Source organism: Symsagittifera roscoffensis, chromosome 4 (assembly GCF_963678635.1).
Source record: "Symsagittifera roscoffensis chromosome 4, txSymRosc1.1, whole genome shotgun sequence".
In the NCBI taxonomy this organism is placed as follows: domain Eukaryota; kingdom Metazoa; phylum Xenacoelomorpha; order Acoela; family Convolutidae; genus Symsagittifera; species Symsagittifera roscoffensis.
Window position 1 is genome coordinate 32655017 of NC_087065.1, and position 18455 is coordinate 32673471.

Sequence of the window (18455 nt, forward strand, 5' to 3'; positions counted from 1 at the left end):
TTGCTGAAATAGTGAAAAGCGGCCGCACGAGTGAGTATGGACTCGACATCCGGAAATGGGTATGCGTCAACGTCGGTGTATAGATTCACTGTTTCGGAATAGTCAATTACCATTCTCTTCTTGCTTGCTCCCTTGACAATGAAGGGCTGAGCCCGCCAAGGTGAAACAGACAGCTCAATTATTCCGAGATCCAGAAGCCTCTTTTCTTCAGTTTTCATGAAGAGCGCGTTGTCAGCAGAAACTCGTCGAGACTTGGAAGAAATCGGCTTAACGGTCAGGAGCTTGTCAGGAAATAGTGCTGGAGGCTCGGTTGTCATAATTGGGAACATGCTGCAACATGCTTTTGTACACTGATCTCGTTCTAAGCTTATTGGGGGAGTTATCTCGGTATCACGTCCTCCCAGGTGGAAAGTGATAGGTGGTTTTGGACCGCCGAGGTCAAGATAAACCGATTGATGGCTAGCAAGAACGTCCATTCCGATGATCAAATCGGCAATTAACGACTCAACCACGTGTAAGCGACAACAATAAGATTCTGCCTTTATTGTGATTTGTGTGTCGATGAAGCCAAGCACATTCAATTTTATTCAATTTGTCACCGTTTGCTAGTTTGGTAGATGAGTCAACGTCGGTTATAGGCAATTCAAATTTCGTGCGAGCTTGAACTTGATATAGCAATCGGTTGCTCCAGGGTCAATCAGTGCAAGTGCTTGATGAACGCCACCAATCAGTACCTTCTCATAAACGGTCTGTCTCGCCTCCGTGTTGGGAGACAATGCACAGAGGACGGATGCTAGGGATCCTTTGGATTCCTCACCCTGCAACGCGGCTGTAGTTGGAGTACTTGCACGACAAACAGTGGCCCAATGCCCCAACTTATGGCACGTGTCGCGCTTTGCCGGGCACTTGCTGCGTATGTGAAAACGCAAACCGCAGTACCCACAGTTTGAATTGTTTGAATGTGACGCGTTATTTTGGCTTGTGTATCGGCTATTTCGGGGGTACATCTGTGCAATCGCCCCTGCAACCTGTTCAGGCTGGACAGCCGAAACGGAGTTTGATTGTTCCGAGGTTTCAGCGCGGAATGACCTGGAATAATCAGTTGAGAGCTCTACTGCATTAGCGAGTGCTAGGCAATCGTCGACAGATTTGGTGTCGTCGAGTTCGAGTAACCTCGATCGGACATGATCGGACCTCAATCCGGAAACAAGCGCGTCTCTAAGCAACAGTTGTTTATGTACATATGCTGTAAGGGGTTTGCACTCACAGAGCTCGACGAGAATCTTTAGTCGCTTGATAAAGTCAGCAATGCTTTCGCCTTCCTTCTGCCGGCAGGATAGCAGCTCATGCCTCGCAAAAATGACCCGTGTCGGTTTCTCGAACTGCGCGTCCAGGATATCCATGGCGGCGTCAAAGGTCTCCGCGTTTTGTAGCAAGGGATACAGTTCCGAGCCGGCGTGAGACCTGAGGAACGTGAGTTTGTGGGTATTCTCAACCACCTCGTTGATGGCTAGCCCGTCGATGAAGATGCGCTTCCACCATCGCCACTGCTCAGGTGTGGGATTGGTGGGCAGCTGCGGAGGTTTGAACTTCATTGACACTATTGAGTTAAATTGTTGTGTAGAGGAAAACACGGCTTGGGGAGAAGCTTTAACTCAATAGTTATCTGAAAGACAACATCTTATAAACATCATATAAAACAATTACATGACACTGACCGTTGTATCAACTACATTAAATATTTTTTTCAAACACAACATTGACTTAATTTCTGCAACCTAAGGACTCAACCTACGTTCACTTGAAAATCCTACGCGGGTTATAGCCATATCATTTTCTATTGATGTAGGTTAATCCCAGACTAATTTTCGCAATATGATGTCGCATAATTTGGCTGACTATTTCAAATTAATTTAAATTATCACCTTTATTTTTAACAGAGAAAAAGGTGTTTCAAGTTTTACAAGCCCTCTTCGGAAAAGAAGTGTTTTACTCTCGACTTAGTTATGAATTGAATTTTTATGTTGACATGACTTTATATTAAAGATAATTTGTACCGAATGCCGTTTCCTAATTCAGATGATGAATAAGTAACTGCTACTGAAGCTACCCATAAAATTCCATATAAACACAAACCAATAAATTGTTTTCTTCGTTGCTTAGGAATTCTCTTCGTTTTCGTAGGCCTTTTATTACTAGTGGTGATATGGATTGTGCTACCCCTGTTTATCAATTTTTACGATAAACAGGGGTAGATGGCAATGGACACAAATCGTCCTTGGAGCTTCAACATTTGATAAAGTTTCTAAGATCGTCGCACAATGACGCTCTTGCCCATACATTCAATTTTTTTTGTAGTTAATTCACCTTTTGGACTTGTTTTTTTTAGTCGCGAGTTCTTGGTTCGGGGTGAGAGTTCTTGATCTACCTCGTAAATCTTTCTGCTACATCAGTAAAATTTGCGTCCTCTCTTATGTGACGGCTGTCTCTCGGACCATTACTGCTCCGTGGAAATATTATCTTTACCAAGTGACACCTGCTGGATGGGTCTGCTCATCGAGTCTTTGATGGCATCTGTTCAATCATTTTGTGTGGCTGTTTCCCGTGACTTTTGTTCAGGCTCTGAATTCTAATCAGCGCTTTCAGCTGAAGTGATTGCTCTAAAGCGTTCGGTACCTTTATATCTTTGCTGACAACTCTCTTCATGAGTTCAAGTCTATTTTGACTGTGTCCCTTCGAAAAGTCCTCAAAGAACTCGAAGCACTTGCTTCTAATCTCTTAGAAAATTTGTCGTTTTTTCCTATGCCTGCTCTACGCCTTGTGATAGCCGTTCCCTAAAGACAACTGTTTTTTCACTAAAATCCAGTAGTTCTGTTTTTTTTATTATTCAAAAGCTTTTGTTTTAATAGAACAGTATATTTTGATGGATAAATTGCAACACATTGGACATTTAAACTGCAGTTCTACAGCGTTAAAGCGATTTTTTCACTCCAACAAGCCATCGTTTTGACAAGGTGTGCATCGGGGCTCTACTTTGGGCCCTCTTTTATTCCATTTATACTGTAAAGTTTCCGGAAATCATAACTTCAGTATCATGTAAACCAAAGATTGCCGATGATTGTTTTTAATGGACTTGGGCAAACTATAGTAGACCACCAAAATTTTACGGAATTAAAAACAGAAATAGTGCAAATTTTTTTGCACCCCTTGATTAAAAAAATAGCAGTGTTTTAAATTGGAGCAGACTCCCTTTAAAAAACAAGCGCATCGTTTTTATCCAAATTCTTTGTCTTATCTACTTTGATTTTAAACGGCGTTTTTGTACAAACTTTCTCAAACTTTTGAACTTATTGACGGCTCAGCGGATATCAGAAGGTCATTTGACGATAGAAGCTCCTGTGTTACCGTGGAAGTACCACAGTTTCTCGTAGCCTCTACCATTTTTTTGTAAGTAAAAATGGGCTAGGTTCCGATCCTTGGTGCAGGCGTACTTTGTTAACGAAGTAATTACTGCTTCCTTGGAGCCGGTGAATTCTGGTTTTCAGCAGTTGGATGCCTCTGTAGTCACCACATTCTAACGGATTTTATTTTTTTTTAAAAAAACTCACCATTTCACTTTCGCTTCAGTCGGAAGGGGTTAAACCAGAGTCCAAACTTCCTTAAGGACTTGAAAAAGTCCAGGAAGTCCACCATACGCTGAATATTATATCATGTCCAAAGTTAGCCCTGTTGGTCCTGTGTTTTTTCTTTTTGTCATATCTCTTAGTGCAAGTGCCACTTCCTGAATAGAAATTTCCTCCAATGGGCCAACCACTGCAGGGATATCTAATTCAAACGGCATAAGAACGGCTAAGCCACTGCGAGATAACATCTTGGTCACTGTACTTGATTTGACTATTTGTTCATTTAATTTCCGCATTTTTTTTTCTAACTGGTTTTGATTATTGGCAGTAAATGGGAATTTTAAGTTAAAACTCAACCACATCTTGTCTGGGCTTAGTACCACAACCTTCGTCCTTGATATCCTTCTAGTTTTGTACACAAACGTTGGTGTTAAAATTAAATCAATCTGGGTGGAGTTTTTACCCCTCTGAAACGTACAGTAATCAACTTCGCATTATTATTTTTAAAATGTTTAGGACGGCTAATTTTTGTGACTTTCAAAAATTGATCTCTGTTCTTTTGAGTTTTCAGAAATTGATCTGATCTTTTGAATTTTGAGTACCAAAACAGACTGCAGACCAAAACACTGACCGTTATATCAACTACATTAAATATTTTTTTCAAACACAACCTTGACTTAATTTCTGCAACCTAAGGACTCAACCTACGTTCACTTGAAAATCCTACGCGGGTTATAGCCATATCATTTTCTATTGATGTAGGTTTATCCCAGACTAATTTTCGCAATATGTCGCATAATTTGGCTGATTAATTCAAATTAATTTAAATTATCACCTTGATTTTTAACAGAGAAAAAGGTGTTTCAAGTTTTACAAGCCCTCTTCGAAAAAGAAGTGTTTTACTCTCGACTTAGTTATGAATTGAATTTTTATGTTGACATGACTTTATATTAAAGATAATTTGTACCGAATGCCGTTTCCTAATTCAGATGATGAATAAGTAACTGCTACTGAAGCTACCCATAAAATTCCATATAAACACAAACCAATAAATTGTTTTCTTCGTTGCTTAGGAATTCTCTTCGTTTTCGCAGGCCTTTTATTACTAGTGGTGATATGGATTGTGCTACCCCTGTTTATCAATTTTTACGATAAACAGGGGTAGATGGCAATGGACACAAATCGTCCTTGGAGCTTCAACATTTGATAAAGTTTCTAAGATCGTCGCACAATGACGCTCTTGCCCATACATTCAATTTTTTTTGTAGTTAATTCACCTTTTGGACTTGTTTTTTTAGTCGCGAGTTCTTGGTTCGGGGTGAGAGTTCTTGATCTACCTCGTAAATCTTTCTGCTACATCAGTAAAATTTGCGTCCTCTCTTATGTGACGGCTGTCTCTCGGACCATTACTGCTCCGTGGAAATATTATCTTTACCAAGTGACACCTGCTGGATGGGTCTGCTCATCGAGTCTTTGATGGCATCTGTTCAATCATTTTGTGTGGCTGTTTCCCGTGACTTTTGTTCAGGCTCTGAATTCTAATCAGCGCTTTCAGCTGAAGTGATTGCTCTAAAGCGTTCGGTACCTTTATATCTTTGCTGACAACTCTCTTCATGAGTTCAAGTCTATTTTGACTGTGTCCCTTCGAAAAGTTCTCGAAGCACTTGCTTCTAATCTCTTAGAAAATTTGTCGTTTTTTCCTATGCCTGCTCTACGCCTTGTGATAGCCGTTCCCTAAAGACAACTGTTTTTTCACTAAAATCCAGTAGTTCTGTTTTTTTTTATTCAAAAGCTTTTGATTTAATAGAACAGGATATTTTGATGGATAAATTGCAACACATTGGACATTTAAACTGCAGTTCTACAGCGTTAAAGCGATTTTTTCACTCCAACAAGCCATCGTTTTGACGAGGTGTGCATCGGGGCTCTACTTTGGGCCCTCTTTTATTCCATTTATACTGTAAAGTTTCCGGAAATCATAACTTCAGTATCATGTAAACCAAAGATTGCCGATGATTGTTTTTAATGGACTCGGGCAAACTATAGTAGACCACCAAAATTTTACTGAATTAAAAACAGAAAAATTGGAAAAAAAATGAGGCTCTCGAAGTACTGAACCATGTGTATTACAAAATAAGATTCAATGTACCTTTCATTCAGTGTTGACAAATGATACGCCCGTATAGCGTTTAAACACAATTGTATTTGGTACCGGAATGATAGTTCTTACCCTATCTCGTGAAAATTTTCTAAATAAAATGTTTTCCTTTTCGCAGCGCGTTCTTTCCAGCCCTCGCCGTTTCTCCGACCGTCACTGCTTCGGGTATTGTTTTCTTTACCAACTGATATCTGCTGAAAGTGTCTTTTCCATGAGTCTATGATACAATCTGTGTTAGGATCCCCCCATCTGGTTGAGTTTATTGTTCATATTTCTGATCTCCTCTCTAGACCTTTTTAATTGTTCCCCGAGTTGTACACTCCTTATTCTCAGCATTCTGTAATCAAGGTATTTTTCGACATCCTCAGTTTGATCATGGAGATCAAGAAAACTGACCGTCAAAATTTGATTGGGTGATAGAGGGTAGCTTTGATTTTGCTCTCGGTTTCTCTAAAAGTTTCGATGAAAACCAAATTTGCTTTTAGTTTTGTCAACTAGTGTACCTGGTACTTGATGTTGACGTGGGTTCAGTACTATGCTCTCAGGTTGTTTTTTCTTACGGAAAACAGCAGCGGCTATAAACTTATTTGATGGAATCACCGCTACCCATGGCCTTAATTACGCCTCCTCAGCTCATGTAACGGTTTTCACCCTTGCTCTAAAACGTAGCTTTATTGATGTCCTTGAGTACAACTTCTTCCTGAGTTCAAGTCTAACTTGACTGTGTTTCGCTCCCTTCTCGAAGCACTAGGTGATACCGTAAGTTCTGTGACATGACTGAGTACAATTTCAGTGCCAATTGCTGCAAATCTATAAAAAGTTGATTATTTTTCACCTGCCTGCTGCAAGCGTTGCGCCAGCTTTTCCAAAACGCATTTTCACTATAATGCATTTAAAGTATCTATATAATTCGATCATAAATTTGTCTAGTAGTCTCTAAAGTACTCGTTACAACTTGATTGCAAATTTTTACCATCTTAACGCAAAATAATGCTACTGTTTATCAATTTTGCTCCACTTTCGTAAGGTTTCAATTTTTTCGGTCCTCCAAGCGCTCAAAGTTAGTTGAATAGGCTTTGAGTTAAACAGTCGGTGAATGCCTCCTGTAATAACATCTTCGATACCAAACTTTCTGTTGACCGAGATGTTCAATAGAGAGAAACGCATTTTCCAGTACAATTGGCTTCAACTTTATCAGACCTTGAAAAACATAGAATAGATTGGTTGGTTTTTCTAAAAACCATAACCTCATAATGAACGCTTAGTAAACCAGTCTTATCGTTTTTGAAAGAAAAAAGATACCCGTCTGATTAAGGATGAAATACTAATTCGGTTCTTCTTCAATTTCACATCCGCTTGTTAAATTATCAGCAAAGCATATTAAAAAAAAACATCACGTGGCACTTTTGATCAAAGAAATTTTGACTTCTTCACGCAGGCCCAGGGTGAATGGAAAAGTACCCCTGTAAAACATTCAATCGTTGGTTAAAAAGACTAACCAATGTAATCAGGTTCTGAAAGTGCCAGATTTCCTCATCTGCTCTGTTTTTTGCATCCATGTGAACTCCTCGAATAAGCGTAAAAAAAGGTTGTTCGTGCAACGTCAATCAGTCTCATATCATTATATAAGGAATCATTATCTTTTTCCAAAATCCATCCAACTGCTGAAAAACTCTCTAGCACCATCCAAACCTATTTTATTGTATGTTTTATATCTTTTTTTGTATAATAAAGAAAAGGTTCTAAAACGCTTTGCTATGTTTTTGGCTGGCATAAGCTCCCGTAAAAAACAGCATATCGTGCAAACTTCTAGGCAACAAGAAGGAACTCTGCGCAAAACACAAATGCAACTGCTTCCAGAGCAAGTGCCACCTTGAGATTTTTTTCAGTTTTTTTTTTGGCTTTTCTGATTTAAGAGGTTGCTCTTTGAATCTCCAACAAAATAGAGTATCTCTCCTATTTTGAGAGCGCTTTTTTGTTTGGGAAACAATTAAGGATCTCTCATCTGGTTGAGTTTAATGTTCATATTTCTGATCTCCTCTCTAGACCTTTTTAATTGTTCCCCGAGTTGTGCACTCCTTATTCTCGCATTCTTTAATCAAGGTGTTTTTCGGCATCCTCAATTTGATCATGGACATCGTGCAAAACTGCCTGTTAAGTTTTGGTTGTATGATGGAGGGTAGCTTTGATTTTGCACGTGTTTTCTCTAAAAATTTCGTTGAAAACCAAATTTGCTCTTAGTTATGTCAACTTGTGTACCTGGGACTTGATGTTGATTTGGGTTTGATTACCGAAAACGGCACCCGGTATAAAATTATTTGTTGTCACGTAAAATTATATATCCAAAATTGCCTTAAAAACTTAGCTACAATGCCTTGTTGTCGGCCAATTTGAGTACTCAACTTCAGTTTTCTACAGTATTTTCGATAAACTTGTAAGTTCATTCAAAAAAACAGTTGAATAGAGCAATAAAAATTTTTCTACAACTACTAATGGGCTTATTGTCCGTTTGCCCATTGTGGAGGGATTGGACATCTGGAATTGGCATTTAAGCAATTTTTCGGAGAAAAACTTCTTTCCATGCCATTCGATCAAGGCAGTCTGTGATTTCAAACCCAAAGCATTCAGGCCTCGCTTAACACAATATACCCAGCGTTTCTTAGAATTTTCTTCTGGTCTTTTACCTGGCTTTGAAACATGGTCTGTTAATCTTACCGCATGGTAATTTTCTCTTCGGTGAACATGATCAAACCATCGTAGCCGCGACAGCACTTTAATCTTGTCCAGATCAACAGGACCTATCGATTTAAATACTGCTTTGTTGGCCACTCTGTTTTTATAATTGACTCCTGTAATCCTTTCCACAGTTTTCACATCAGCACTTTTGAGTGAGCTGGATATTGCTTTCCTCTGCACCCAGGTTTCAGAGCAGTACATCAGAACTGGTCAGACACAAGCTTCGTAGACATGATAACTTGAAATCAGGTCAAAAAATTTTTTTTCAGCAGAGGCGGATTTTACCGTCATTCCGTCCAGAAAACCGTTATTCTAACCAATGATGCACGTGTTGCGTCACGTTAAAGAGAAATTATGTCACTCAGAGAGCAGAAAAAATTTGACAGTACTCAGGGTTTCAAATTGATTGATCCCTACAGTAAAGTTTTGATTTGAGTGATAATTGGAAGGATTATTGCATATAAGATAAAAATAATTAGTGTTATGCTTAGGTATTTTTCTGATGCTAATGCAATTTTTTTTGCACCCCTTGAGATGACTCCCTTTAAAAAACAAGCGCATCGTTTTTATCCAAATTCTTTGTCTTATCTACTTTGATTTTAAACCGCGTTTTTGTACAAACTTTCTCAAACTTTTGAACTTATTGACGGCTCAGCGGATATCAGAAGGTCATTTGACGATAGAAGCTCCTGTGTTACCGTGGAAGAACCACAGTTTCTCGTAGCATCTACCATTTTTTTATAAGTAAAAATGGGCTAGGTTCCGATCCTTGGTGCAGGCGTACTTTGTTAACGAAGTAATTACTGCTTCCTTGGAGCCGGTGAATTCTGGTTTTCAGCAGTTGGATGCCTCTGTAGTCACCACATTCTAACGGATTTTATTTAAAAAAAAAAAACTCACCATTTCACTTTCGCTTCAGTCGGAAGGGGTTAAACCAGAGTCCAAACTTACTTAAGGACTTGAAAAAGTCCAGGAAGTCCACCATACCCTGAATATTATATCATGTCCAAAGTTAGCCCTGTTGGTCCTGTGTTTTTTCTTTTTGTCATATCTCTTAGTGCAAGTGCCACTTCCTGAATAGAAATTTCCTCCAATGGGCCAACCACTGCAGGGATATCTAATTCAAACGGCATAAGAACGGCTAAGCCACTGCGAGATAACATCTTGGTCACTGTACTTGATTTGACTATTTGTTCATTTAATTTCCGCATTTTTTTTTCTAACTGGTTTTGATTATTGGCAGTAAATGGGAATTTTAAGTTAAAATTCAACCACAACTTGTCTGGGCTTAGTGCCACAACCTTCGTCCTTGATATCCTTCTAGTTTTGTACACAAACGTTGGTGTTAAAATTAAATCAATCTGGGTGGAGTTTTTACCCCTCTGAAACGTACAGTAATCAACTTCGCATTATTATTTTTAAAATGTTTAGGACGGCTAATTTTTGTGACTTTCAAAAATTGATCTCTGTTCTTTTGAGTTTTCAGAAATTGATCCGATCTTTTGAATTTTGAGTACCAAAACAGAATGGGCAAATTTCGTAAACATTTTCCTGGCGTCAGAGTATATACCTGGCATAGTTTTGCTCAAAGTAAATTCTGCGGTCAAAGTATATTCTTGATCAGGTAGATATAACATAGTATCTTCTAGCATCTTATAAAAAATCTTCTCTTTCTGAATCCTCTCCTCCAGCTTGTGGTACGAGCTCAGATACATTGCACACAGTGTGCCCTAAAACAATTCTACTGGATTCCAGTACTGGATTAATTTAATCTACTGGCCTCCGGTAACTTTTCCAGAATTCTACCAGTGTTGGCTATTGCAACACCTTTTGTGACTTCTGAGTCTACTTGCCAGAAAAACGAAAACTTGTGGTCGCCATCTCTAAAACTTCTGGTGCCACACTTCCTTCAAAACGAGTTTCATGTAGACTAAACATGGATATCTACTCTTTTCTAGAGTTTCCCATATCTTAAGGAGTTTTCTTTTTAGCGTGCGAACGTTCCACGAGCATAGCCGAAACGAATTTTTCTAGAGCGGGCTTTTTGTTTTATACATTTGAGTTATACATTAGTCATATTAGTGACACCGTGATGTTGTTGGAAACCACTCCCCATTTAGGTGCACACGCGACTGAGAGCCCTTGCTAGGTTGACTTTCCAAGAATTATGTAGAGCGATGTTCTTAACAGAGCTTTTTCAGAACGAAATCTATCTAAACCGGATGCCCTTACTGGCATCCACCCTCCTCCTTTTTCCGAGCTTGGGACTGGCAGCTTTGTTTTAATAGCACGGTAGACCAGGCGGAGCCACGAAAATTATTAACTAAAACTCGAACTGAAAAAAATCTTTGTGTACAAATTCAAAAAAGGCGATAAAAAAGTTAAACGTGGCAAAATCCAGCTTGATACAGCTTAGAAAATTTAAGAGAAAGAAAGTATCTATGATCGTTCTCAAAAACCATAGCCTATTAAGTTTCTCAGAAAATCTTTTTGTCCTTACCACAAAAGAATATCAATCGACCAAATCATTGGAATGTTTCAGACAACTAAATACAAAAAGAAAATGAAGAAAAAGCGTCCTCGAAAAAACAAAAAACACGAAAAAAGGACGGAGATTATGTAGGCATTAATCAATTTCTAATGCCTTATAAAGCAGAGTGTACTACAAACTCCTTATAAAGCAGAGTGTACTATTATGATAGAGTGGTCCCTTGAAAATAACCAAGTCCCTTGAGAATGAGACAGAGCTCTGAAAACGTTCATAAATTTTTATTTCGCAATTCAAAAAGATATCGCAGTATATTTCAAACAAATTTGGTCTTTTGTTTTTTCTTGAATTGTCCCCCCACCTTTTTACCGTTAACATTAAAAGAAAAACCTTTTAAGTGGTTTTTGCTGACAAATTAATCAACCCAATTATAGTTGTTAAACCGTAAACTAAAGTGAAGTGAGAAAATAGTAAAAATTAAAAGTAATAATTACAAATGTTAATCTTATAAGTTTTTGATTCAACGTGTTTCACGAGATGTTTGATATGAACAATTTATTCACGAATTACTTTTCAAAATTATAACATGCGAAATCATGCAGGACCTATCTATAATAACGCTTTTTCGAGGGACCGCTCAATCATTGTAGTACCAAGCAAAGTTTTGCCGCCACTCAAACTTCTGTTTTAGAGCCACAACAGCTGAACAGGACAGATCAGAACTGATCACGCGATTTGACGCTCTTTTCAATGGATTTTGGTAGTAAGAAATTTCAAATGTTAATTCAAACGTTTTCGCACATTTTGTACATCATCAGGATTAAAATTTTTACAAGGTTTACAAAACGATCAAAGATCTGAAAAAATTAGAAACATGTCTAAAAATGATTTAAAATTGTTTGACCAATCAAATTTAAACAACTGTAATTACATAATAAATCACGTAATCCTTAATAACATTTTCTTGTAAATTTCTGTAATTTTTTTTGTTTTTTGATTCTGACATGTCAGTTTTTTGCAATTTAGCCATGTTATACATGGACTATGACTTTAGTGTTAATTCCCGGCTCCTGAAATCATCGGCCTCTCCCTCCAAATATGCAAAGCTTCTAGTGTGAGTAGCTTCTGAGTGTTGGTTGCTTAGTCTATAATCTCTGACTTCAGCTCAGCAGTACCGCCTACCTCCTCGCTACATTCTAACAAGTTTGCCCTTCTGGGGAGTCCTCTTTGCGGTGTTCATCGACCCTCGTGGCTAAATGTCGGACTTCTGACCGACATACGTGGAGTTACATCCACTACATGTAAGCTTATATACCACTTTGGATCTCAATTCACGAGCAAAGGAAGTTTTGAGGGATGGCAAGCAAGTTTTTAATTTTCTTGTAAGAATTATTTTTGCCCCGGATATTTGTCTAATCTTTGCAGCTAACAGTTGAGATGGATTGCCTCGATATTGCATTGTAAAAAGGGGGTGAGGTTTTCAACCACTTATCAGTTCTCGGTTCTGATGCCGTCACCTCTAAGTTTTTCCCTTCAATGATCTTGTTCAGAGTTTCAAACACTACCCTGTCCGACCAATTTTTCGGATATTGATTTTCAATCCATTGTTTCCGACTTTTTTCCAATGCCCGATCAAAATTTTTACATCTTGAGGTACTTCTGAAAACCCTATGGACCGTCCCTTCAATCCGTCCTTTCCGTCCCTTCAATCCATTGTTTCCGACTTTCTTCCAATGCCCGATCTAAATTTTTACATGTTGAGGTACTTCTGAAAACCCTATGGACCGTCCCTTCAATAACGTTTCTTTTGTATTGCAAAGGTGCACAGCCTCTAGAATTCATGATGGTGCCGATATCAGTGCGTTTTTGGTACCACCCACCTGTAACATTTTTTCCTGAGTCCACGTTGACATTTAAACCCAAAAAAACCAAATTACCGTACCTTTTCGAGTTCTTCTATGGTGAACTCCAAATTTGGATGTAAATTTTCGGCAGCCTCGAGGACTACCTCAGGATCGCCCTTGATAGTTCTAACTATGTCGTCCACATATCTTAGAAAAACTTTAACACCCTTCTCAGTCCGAGCTGCTTTTTTTTGTTTTTTTTTGCCACTCATGCAATACCAGACTGTTTCAGCGATGTTTGCGTCTTCAGATCCCGATATGTTACCACACTCTAAGTGGTACCAAATCAAACAAGCTTTGCATTCTACCCCTTTATTTCGATATCTCGCCTTCTTCTGACATCCAGGGCAGACTTTCTTGTTATCCTCATTTGGCACTGTCAATTTTGGTACTTCTTTCACTAACGCAGCTTCGTATTCGTTGACTCACAAATTGACCAGTGTTACTGCAAGGGATGCGCCCATTGTTAAACTGTTTTTTTTTTAATATACCACAAACCATTGCATTTAAAGTGTACACTACTCACTGCTAAATTTAGTAGTTTTTTCATAGTTTTGCGAGATATTTCCGGAAGATTGATTTGCTCATAGAATCTCCTCAGGGCAGGGAATTCAATACCAATACCACAATACCAAAATCAAGGCCAATACCGAACTGAATCATCAATACCAATACCAAACCCAGTCAATACCTGAATACTTTGTTACAATACCTCAAAAATCGCCAAACGTTTGAAACACGAAACATTTCGGATCGAAATGTCTGGCATGAGTTCTCTATAATTTTCTATTTTTTTTTAACATATGATTAACGATCGGAGGGTATTCAATACTAGTTTTAGATTGTTCAGTAACAAAACAAAATCGTTTTTTGGTAAAGGTAACATAAACGTTTTTTTTCTAAAGTAACGAAATAACAACTCGCGAAGATACTGCTGTAACTGAAGTGTTAGTGGAATATCGAGTAAACAAAACGGCAAAATCGGAAGTCAACAAAAAGTTTTTCGTGCAGTTTAAGAATAATGTTCAAACAGAATGGCGCAAGTGTATTAAATAAGAATAATTTTCAAACAGAATGGCGCAAGTGTATTAAATGAAACCGCTAAGAAGGTTATTTTATTTTTACAGTCAGTTGTCCAAACTATAAATTCAGACGTCAAAGATGTCTTAAGAAATGGCTGACTGACAACTCAACTGTGGAAGTACTTATGAAGAAACGTGGTGATTTGTACAATTTAATGAGAGATCGGATGATTTATGAAGAAAGTGTGGAAAATGAGCATCTGTATAATCTTCAAAATAACATTTCCTTTGAAGATTTTTCCAAAAGGGTGAGCGAGGACGATTTCCGCGTTGAAGACTACATAAAAAGTTTTCGACCAGCGAGCGTAGATCCTGAGCGTCCTTTTTCGCTATGCGGGTACTCAAAAATCTACTTGCAAAACAGAATGACTGCTGAGCATCATGCTCGCAATGTTTTCAACACAAAGAACGCTGAGTTTCTACCTATATTATAAAAATTGATTTTGTGAAAATTTTTATGTTTTTCTACATTAATCTTGAAAAATGAACAATGAAAAATTAATCTTACATTGGTTTTTGTGATTTTAGAGTGATCTGAGACGATTCAGAACACCAAGAACCTGGTTTTGATAAATACCAATACCAGTGACCTGGTATTGATCAATACCAATGCCAATACGAGGAACCTGGTATTGATCAATACCAATTCCAATACCAATACCTGATTCTGTCAAAACCAATAACAATTTTTCACGGTATTGAATTCCGTGCCTCAGGGCTATTTCAACGGCTTCCTTGAGCGGGACAAATCGGTTGTCCACGTTGTCATGTATGTGGATTGTTTGGTGGTAAAACCATCTTCAAACTCTGATTTGTTGAGGGAAAAATTGTCTTTGTTAAGGGAGCACGCTTAGCCAGTTCGATGCTCCATTCTGTGATGCTGGATTTTTTTCGCCTTTTTTCTGCTTAGCAGTTTTCCATAATTTCAGCTTTTTGAGAACGTGATGTTCGGTCTCTCAGTTTATCTGTTTCTTTTTATCAGAGTTTGTTCCGTTTCAGTTGTTTTTGGATCACTGTTTTCTAACGGATCACAAATTGCTCGTGACCACTCATATTTGCCAGAAAAGTGCATGTTACTGAGGTGGTCGTCTAATCCTCCCATTCATAGTAGTTGTGCAAAAAGGCGGCGATCTTCATCGGTTATATGATTTTTACCAGTAAAACTAGGAAGTAGCTGCTCTTACGTTTTTCTCAATATCATCCAGTTGCTTAAATGAAAAATTTAGTAAAAAAATACCTTGTTTAGTGAAAAACTATCAGTTTTTGATACGTAGCTACAAGTATTTGAAAAAAAAAACCACCAATTTCGAACCTGATGTAGTGCAAGATATCAGCCCTACTGCTCTTGTCAAACAGCTCAGAGAGTATGTTGTTTTGACCTCTATTCTCTACATGGGTGGAAAGTGCTCGAGTATCTGGGATAAGCAATGTCAACCGATTGCACAAAGAATCCAGGTCAGACCAGATCTGTACTAAGTGCATTCTGTCTTCGAGGTCTTCGGAAACCGTCACTGTCAGAGGGGTAATAGCCACCTAATTTTAATATTTGGTGAGAGATTTATAGATCAAAATTTTCATGTATTTAATCCTACAGTAAAAAATATTGCAGTATATGGGTAAAGCTGTACAATATAATCTGAGAGATAGTATTTAACCATTTGTAATACGTATCTAATTTCAATGCAGTTGCAATCAATTCTCGTACATTTAGCCGCCTAGCGTTTCAATTCACTGGAAGCATAATTTTCCAACGCAAACTTTCAGGTAATATGTGTTGCCGAAACAGCTAGATGACCAACTAAAAATGCAAATTTTTTGAAATTAGGTCTCTCTTCTGTCGTGCAGGCTAGCAAACTTTGCGAAAGTTGGTCAAAGTCAAAAAGATGGAGTGAAAAACAGATATTGCGTATATTTTGGCGAAAACTTGTGGGTTACGAGTAAATGAACAAATGCACATGGAGAGTTGGTTGCGACTGCTTGACGTATAAATGCAGAAATAAGACGACATTATAGAACTTGTAAACAGACTGGGGTGATAGCCCCATGTGCCCCCGCACAAAAGCCTAACTATTACTACACTAATTAGGCTGATATTATCCAATGTCATCATAATTGCAGTGCACGGAACTCAAGAAAGTGATCCGCTTTTCTCAGAATTGATTCGAGTTAATTTTTTATGACCGGTTGGCGTTGCGCCTCTTGTTTATTTCATCCCGATTGTTCTCCAGTTTCTGTCAGGTCTCCATTTGAAGCTGCTGATAGTCTTGCTTTGAATTTGTTTCCTGCGGTGACGTGTTCCTGTGGCTGGTTCGGATTGCGAAGAATTTCTTTCTGCTTTTTTCACCATTAGTTTTCATGTGTTTCTTCTCTAATCTCTTTCTTTCGGCTCAAAAAGACCTGCAGTAGCCTAAAACCCTTTGCAAAAATTTCTGTTTTACTCAAGCGATGCTAAGTCTAATTTTATCAGACTAACCAAATGCTTGGATTTTCAACTTCAATGGTTTTCTTGCCTTTGGTTTCGTTTTTTCTCACTGAACAATAGTATTGTTTCCTTTTGCCATTTGTACGCATTTGTCAATGTAGAAATTATGTTAACAAAAAAGTCTGTCCTTTATCCCAAAAAAGTATGCCATTTGTCCCTATGTTAACAAAAACCTCAAAAAAGTCTGCCGCTTGCTAAAATCCTAGTTCCGCGGTTTCAATCAGCTACGTGGTCTTGTGTGTTCTAATTTCACTTTCACACCTTGATTTTTCTCATAAAAGGCATAAAAGAAAACGTTGAATCTAGCTAGATCATGTTATTTAATGAACGGCTTTAATTTTGCAATAAAATGTAAAGATTTCGTTGCGAAAATGGACTGATCGTATAAACTAGATAATTACTAGACGCTTCCAAGACTTGAAACTTGGGGGCTTATGTATCGCTCCCAAATAAAGCGCAGGCAAATGACTTCCTCGAAAAGGATCAATGCACAGGAAAAGCTTGGTTTGGGGGATGGTTCTCACAACTAGCTGGGGTACTCGTTATGATTAGTCTAGTAAAGTTCTAGTTCATAAGATCAGTCCATTTTCGCAACGAAAGTTGTTTATTTTATCACAAATTTCAAGCCGTTCATTGAACAATAGGAACTAGCTATATTCAGTTTCGTAAAGAGTTTTTTTATGCCTGATGCGTCTTAGAATAATCAATACTTGAAGCCAGAAATCTTCCAGACGACCTGGATAATTGCAAGCGCGGACTTTAGCAAGGGGCAGAATTTTTTTGGGAATTTTTTGATAGTAATTGAACAAAAAATTGCTTTATTTTTGGCGGAGGGACACTCATCAAAGCAAGTTATTTGAAACCAAAGGCGCCTGAATGAAAATTAGGTACTTTCAGCCGAAAATTTATGTCGTTAAATAGTATTAAAAGCTTTTTGTGGCGAAGAAGTCAAATGACTTAGACCTGGAAGCATCTGCGCTCCCTTAAATCCCGCTACTGGTCCACAGTTGAAACAAGGGAAACTTTACCGGGAGACCATGTGCGAAGAGCGGATCTAGGAGATTATCTCGAGAGGGGATTTTCAAAAAACTTCTTCGAAAATTTAGTCGACCTTTTTTTAGGTCGACCAAATTGACTTTCTGACTCCCCCCAAATCATTGTAGAGGCCCCATTTTGATCAAATTTTCTGGGCCGCAGTCAAATTTTTTGAAAAACTAGCCAAAAAAGTTGTTTTAGACACTTTTTGGAAAATGTGCACGAAAAAAATCACACTTTTTCGGCACGCGTTTTCCCATCAAGGTTAGTTTATTTGGCGACAAAGGCGCCTTTAGAAAAATTTAAGGGCTAGTGAGTCAAAAATGGATGTCTCAAAGTAGTACAAAGGGGGGCTTTGAGTCGGTTGGGGCGGACTAAATCCACTACTGAGTTTAAATTTTTATATCTAAAAATATTAGTGAATTTTCTCTATTTTTGCTGAAATGCAGCTTCGCCTCTGTTTGAAAGATTTCAGGCTCTTGAAGCTTAGCAATGTAAAGCAATTAGAGCCGCGTAAACTATACACGGTTTAAACGAACACGTTGTTTTGATTACATTTTTTTGCAAGTTTTCGCGTTAACAAGAAGGTTGTTTTACCATTATTGAATAAATAATTGAGGAAACAATAGGGAGTCGGTCAGGGCAAATTGCTATGGTAAAAATAATCACCGAATTACTATGACAGTTCTGCTGCGATTAGATATGACAGTTCTACTGATGTCAGAGTTCTACTGATGTTCTAATCAGTTCTACTGATGTTAAAGAGGCTTCAAGGGATGGGACACAATTAGTAGAAGCTGTAATCATAAAGTGAACAAATTAAAGTTGTTTTTTTTTCAAACCGAATAGGGTTTACGACTATTCCAGTTATGTTTTTCATACCGAATAGTGCTTACGACTAGCGAGTTTCAGAAATTTTGGGGATGAATTTGAACTTCTTTCTTATT

The 18455-nt window shown here is 38.1% G+C and overlaps 2 protein-coding genes across 2 annotated transcripts in view; both read right to left on the bottom strand.

The window, feature by feature from the left end:
- Nucleotides 1-632: 632 nt before the first annotated feature.
- On the bottom strand, nucleotides 633-1595 carry LOC134844846 (uncharacterized). Its single transcript, XM_063861663.1, has one exon. The coding sequence runs from the start codon at nucleotides 1593-1595 to the stop codon at nucleotides 633-635; it is 963 nt and encodes a 320-aa protein (XP_063717733.1).
- A 12376-nt stretch (nucleotides 1596-13971) lies between these two features.
- The window catches only part of LOC134844335 (uncharacterized), a 46769-nt gene continuing 42285 nt past the window's right edge, over nucleotides 13972-18455 (bottom strand). The window contains exon 4 of the mRNA XM_063860970.1: nucleotides 13972-15524. Within this exon, the coding sequence (XP_063717040.1) occupies nucleotides 15234-15524 (291 nt within the window). The 3' untranslated portion in view covers nucleotides 13972-15233. The remainder of the gene's footprint in view (nucleotides 15525-18455) is intronic.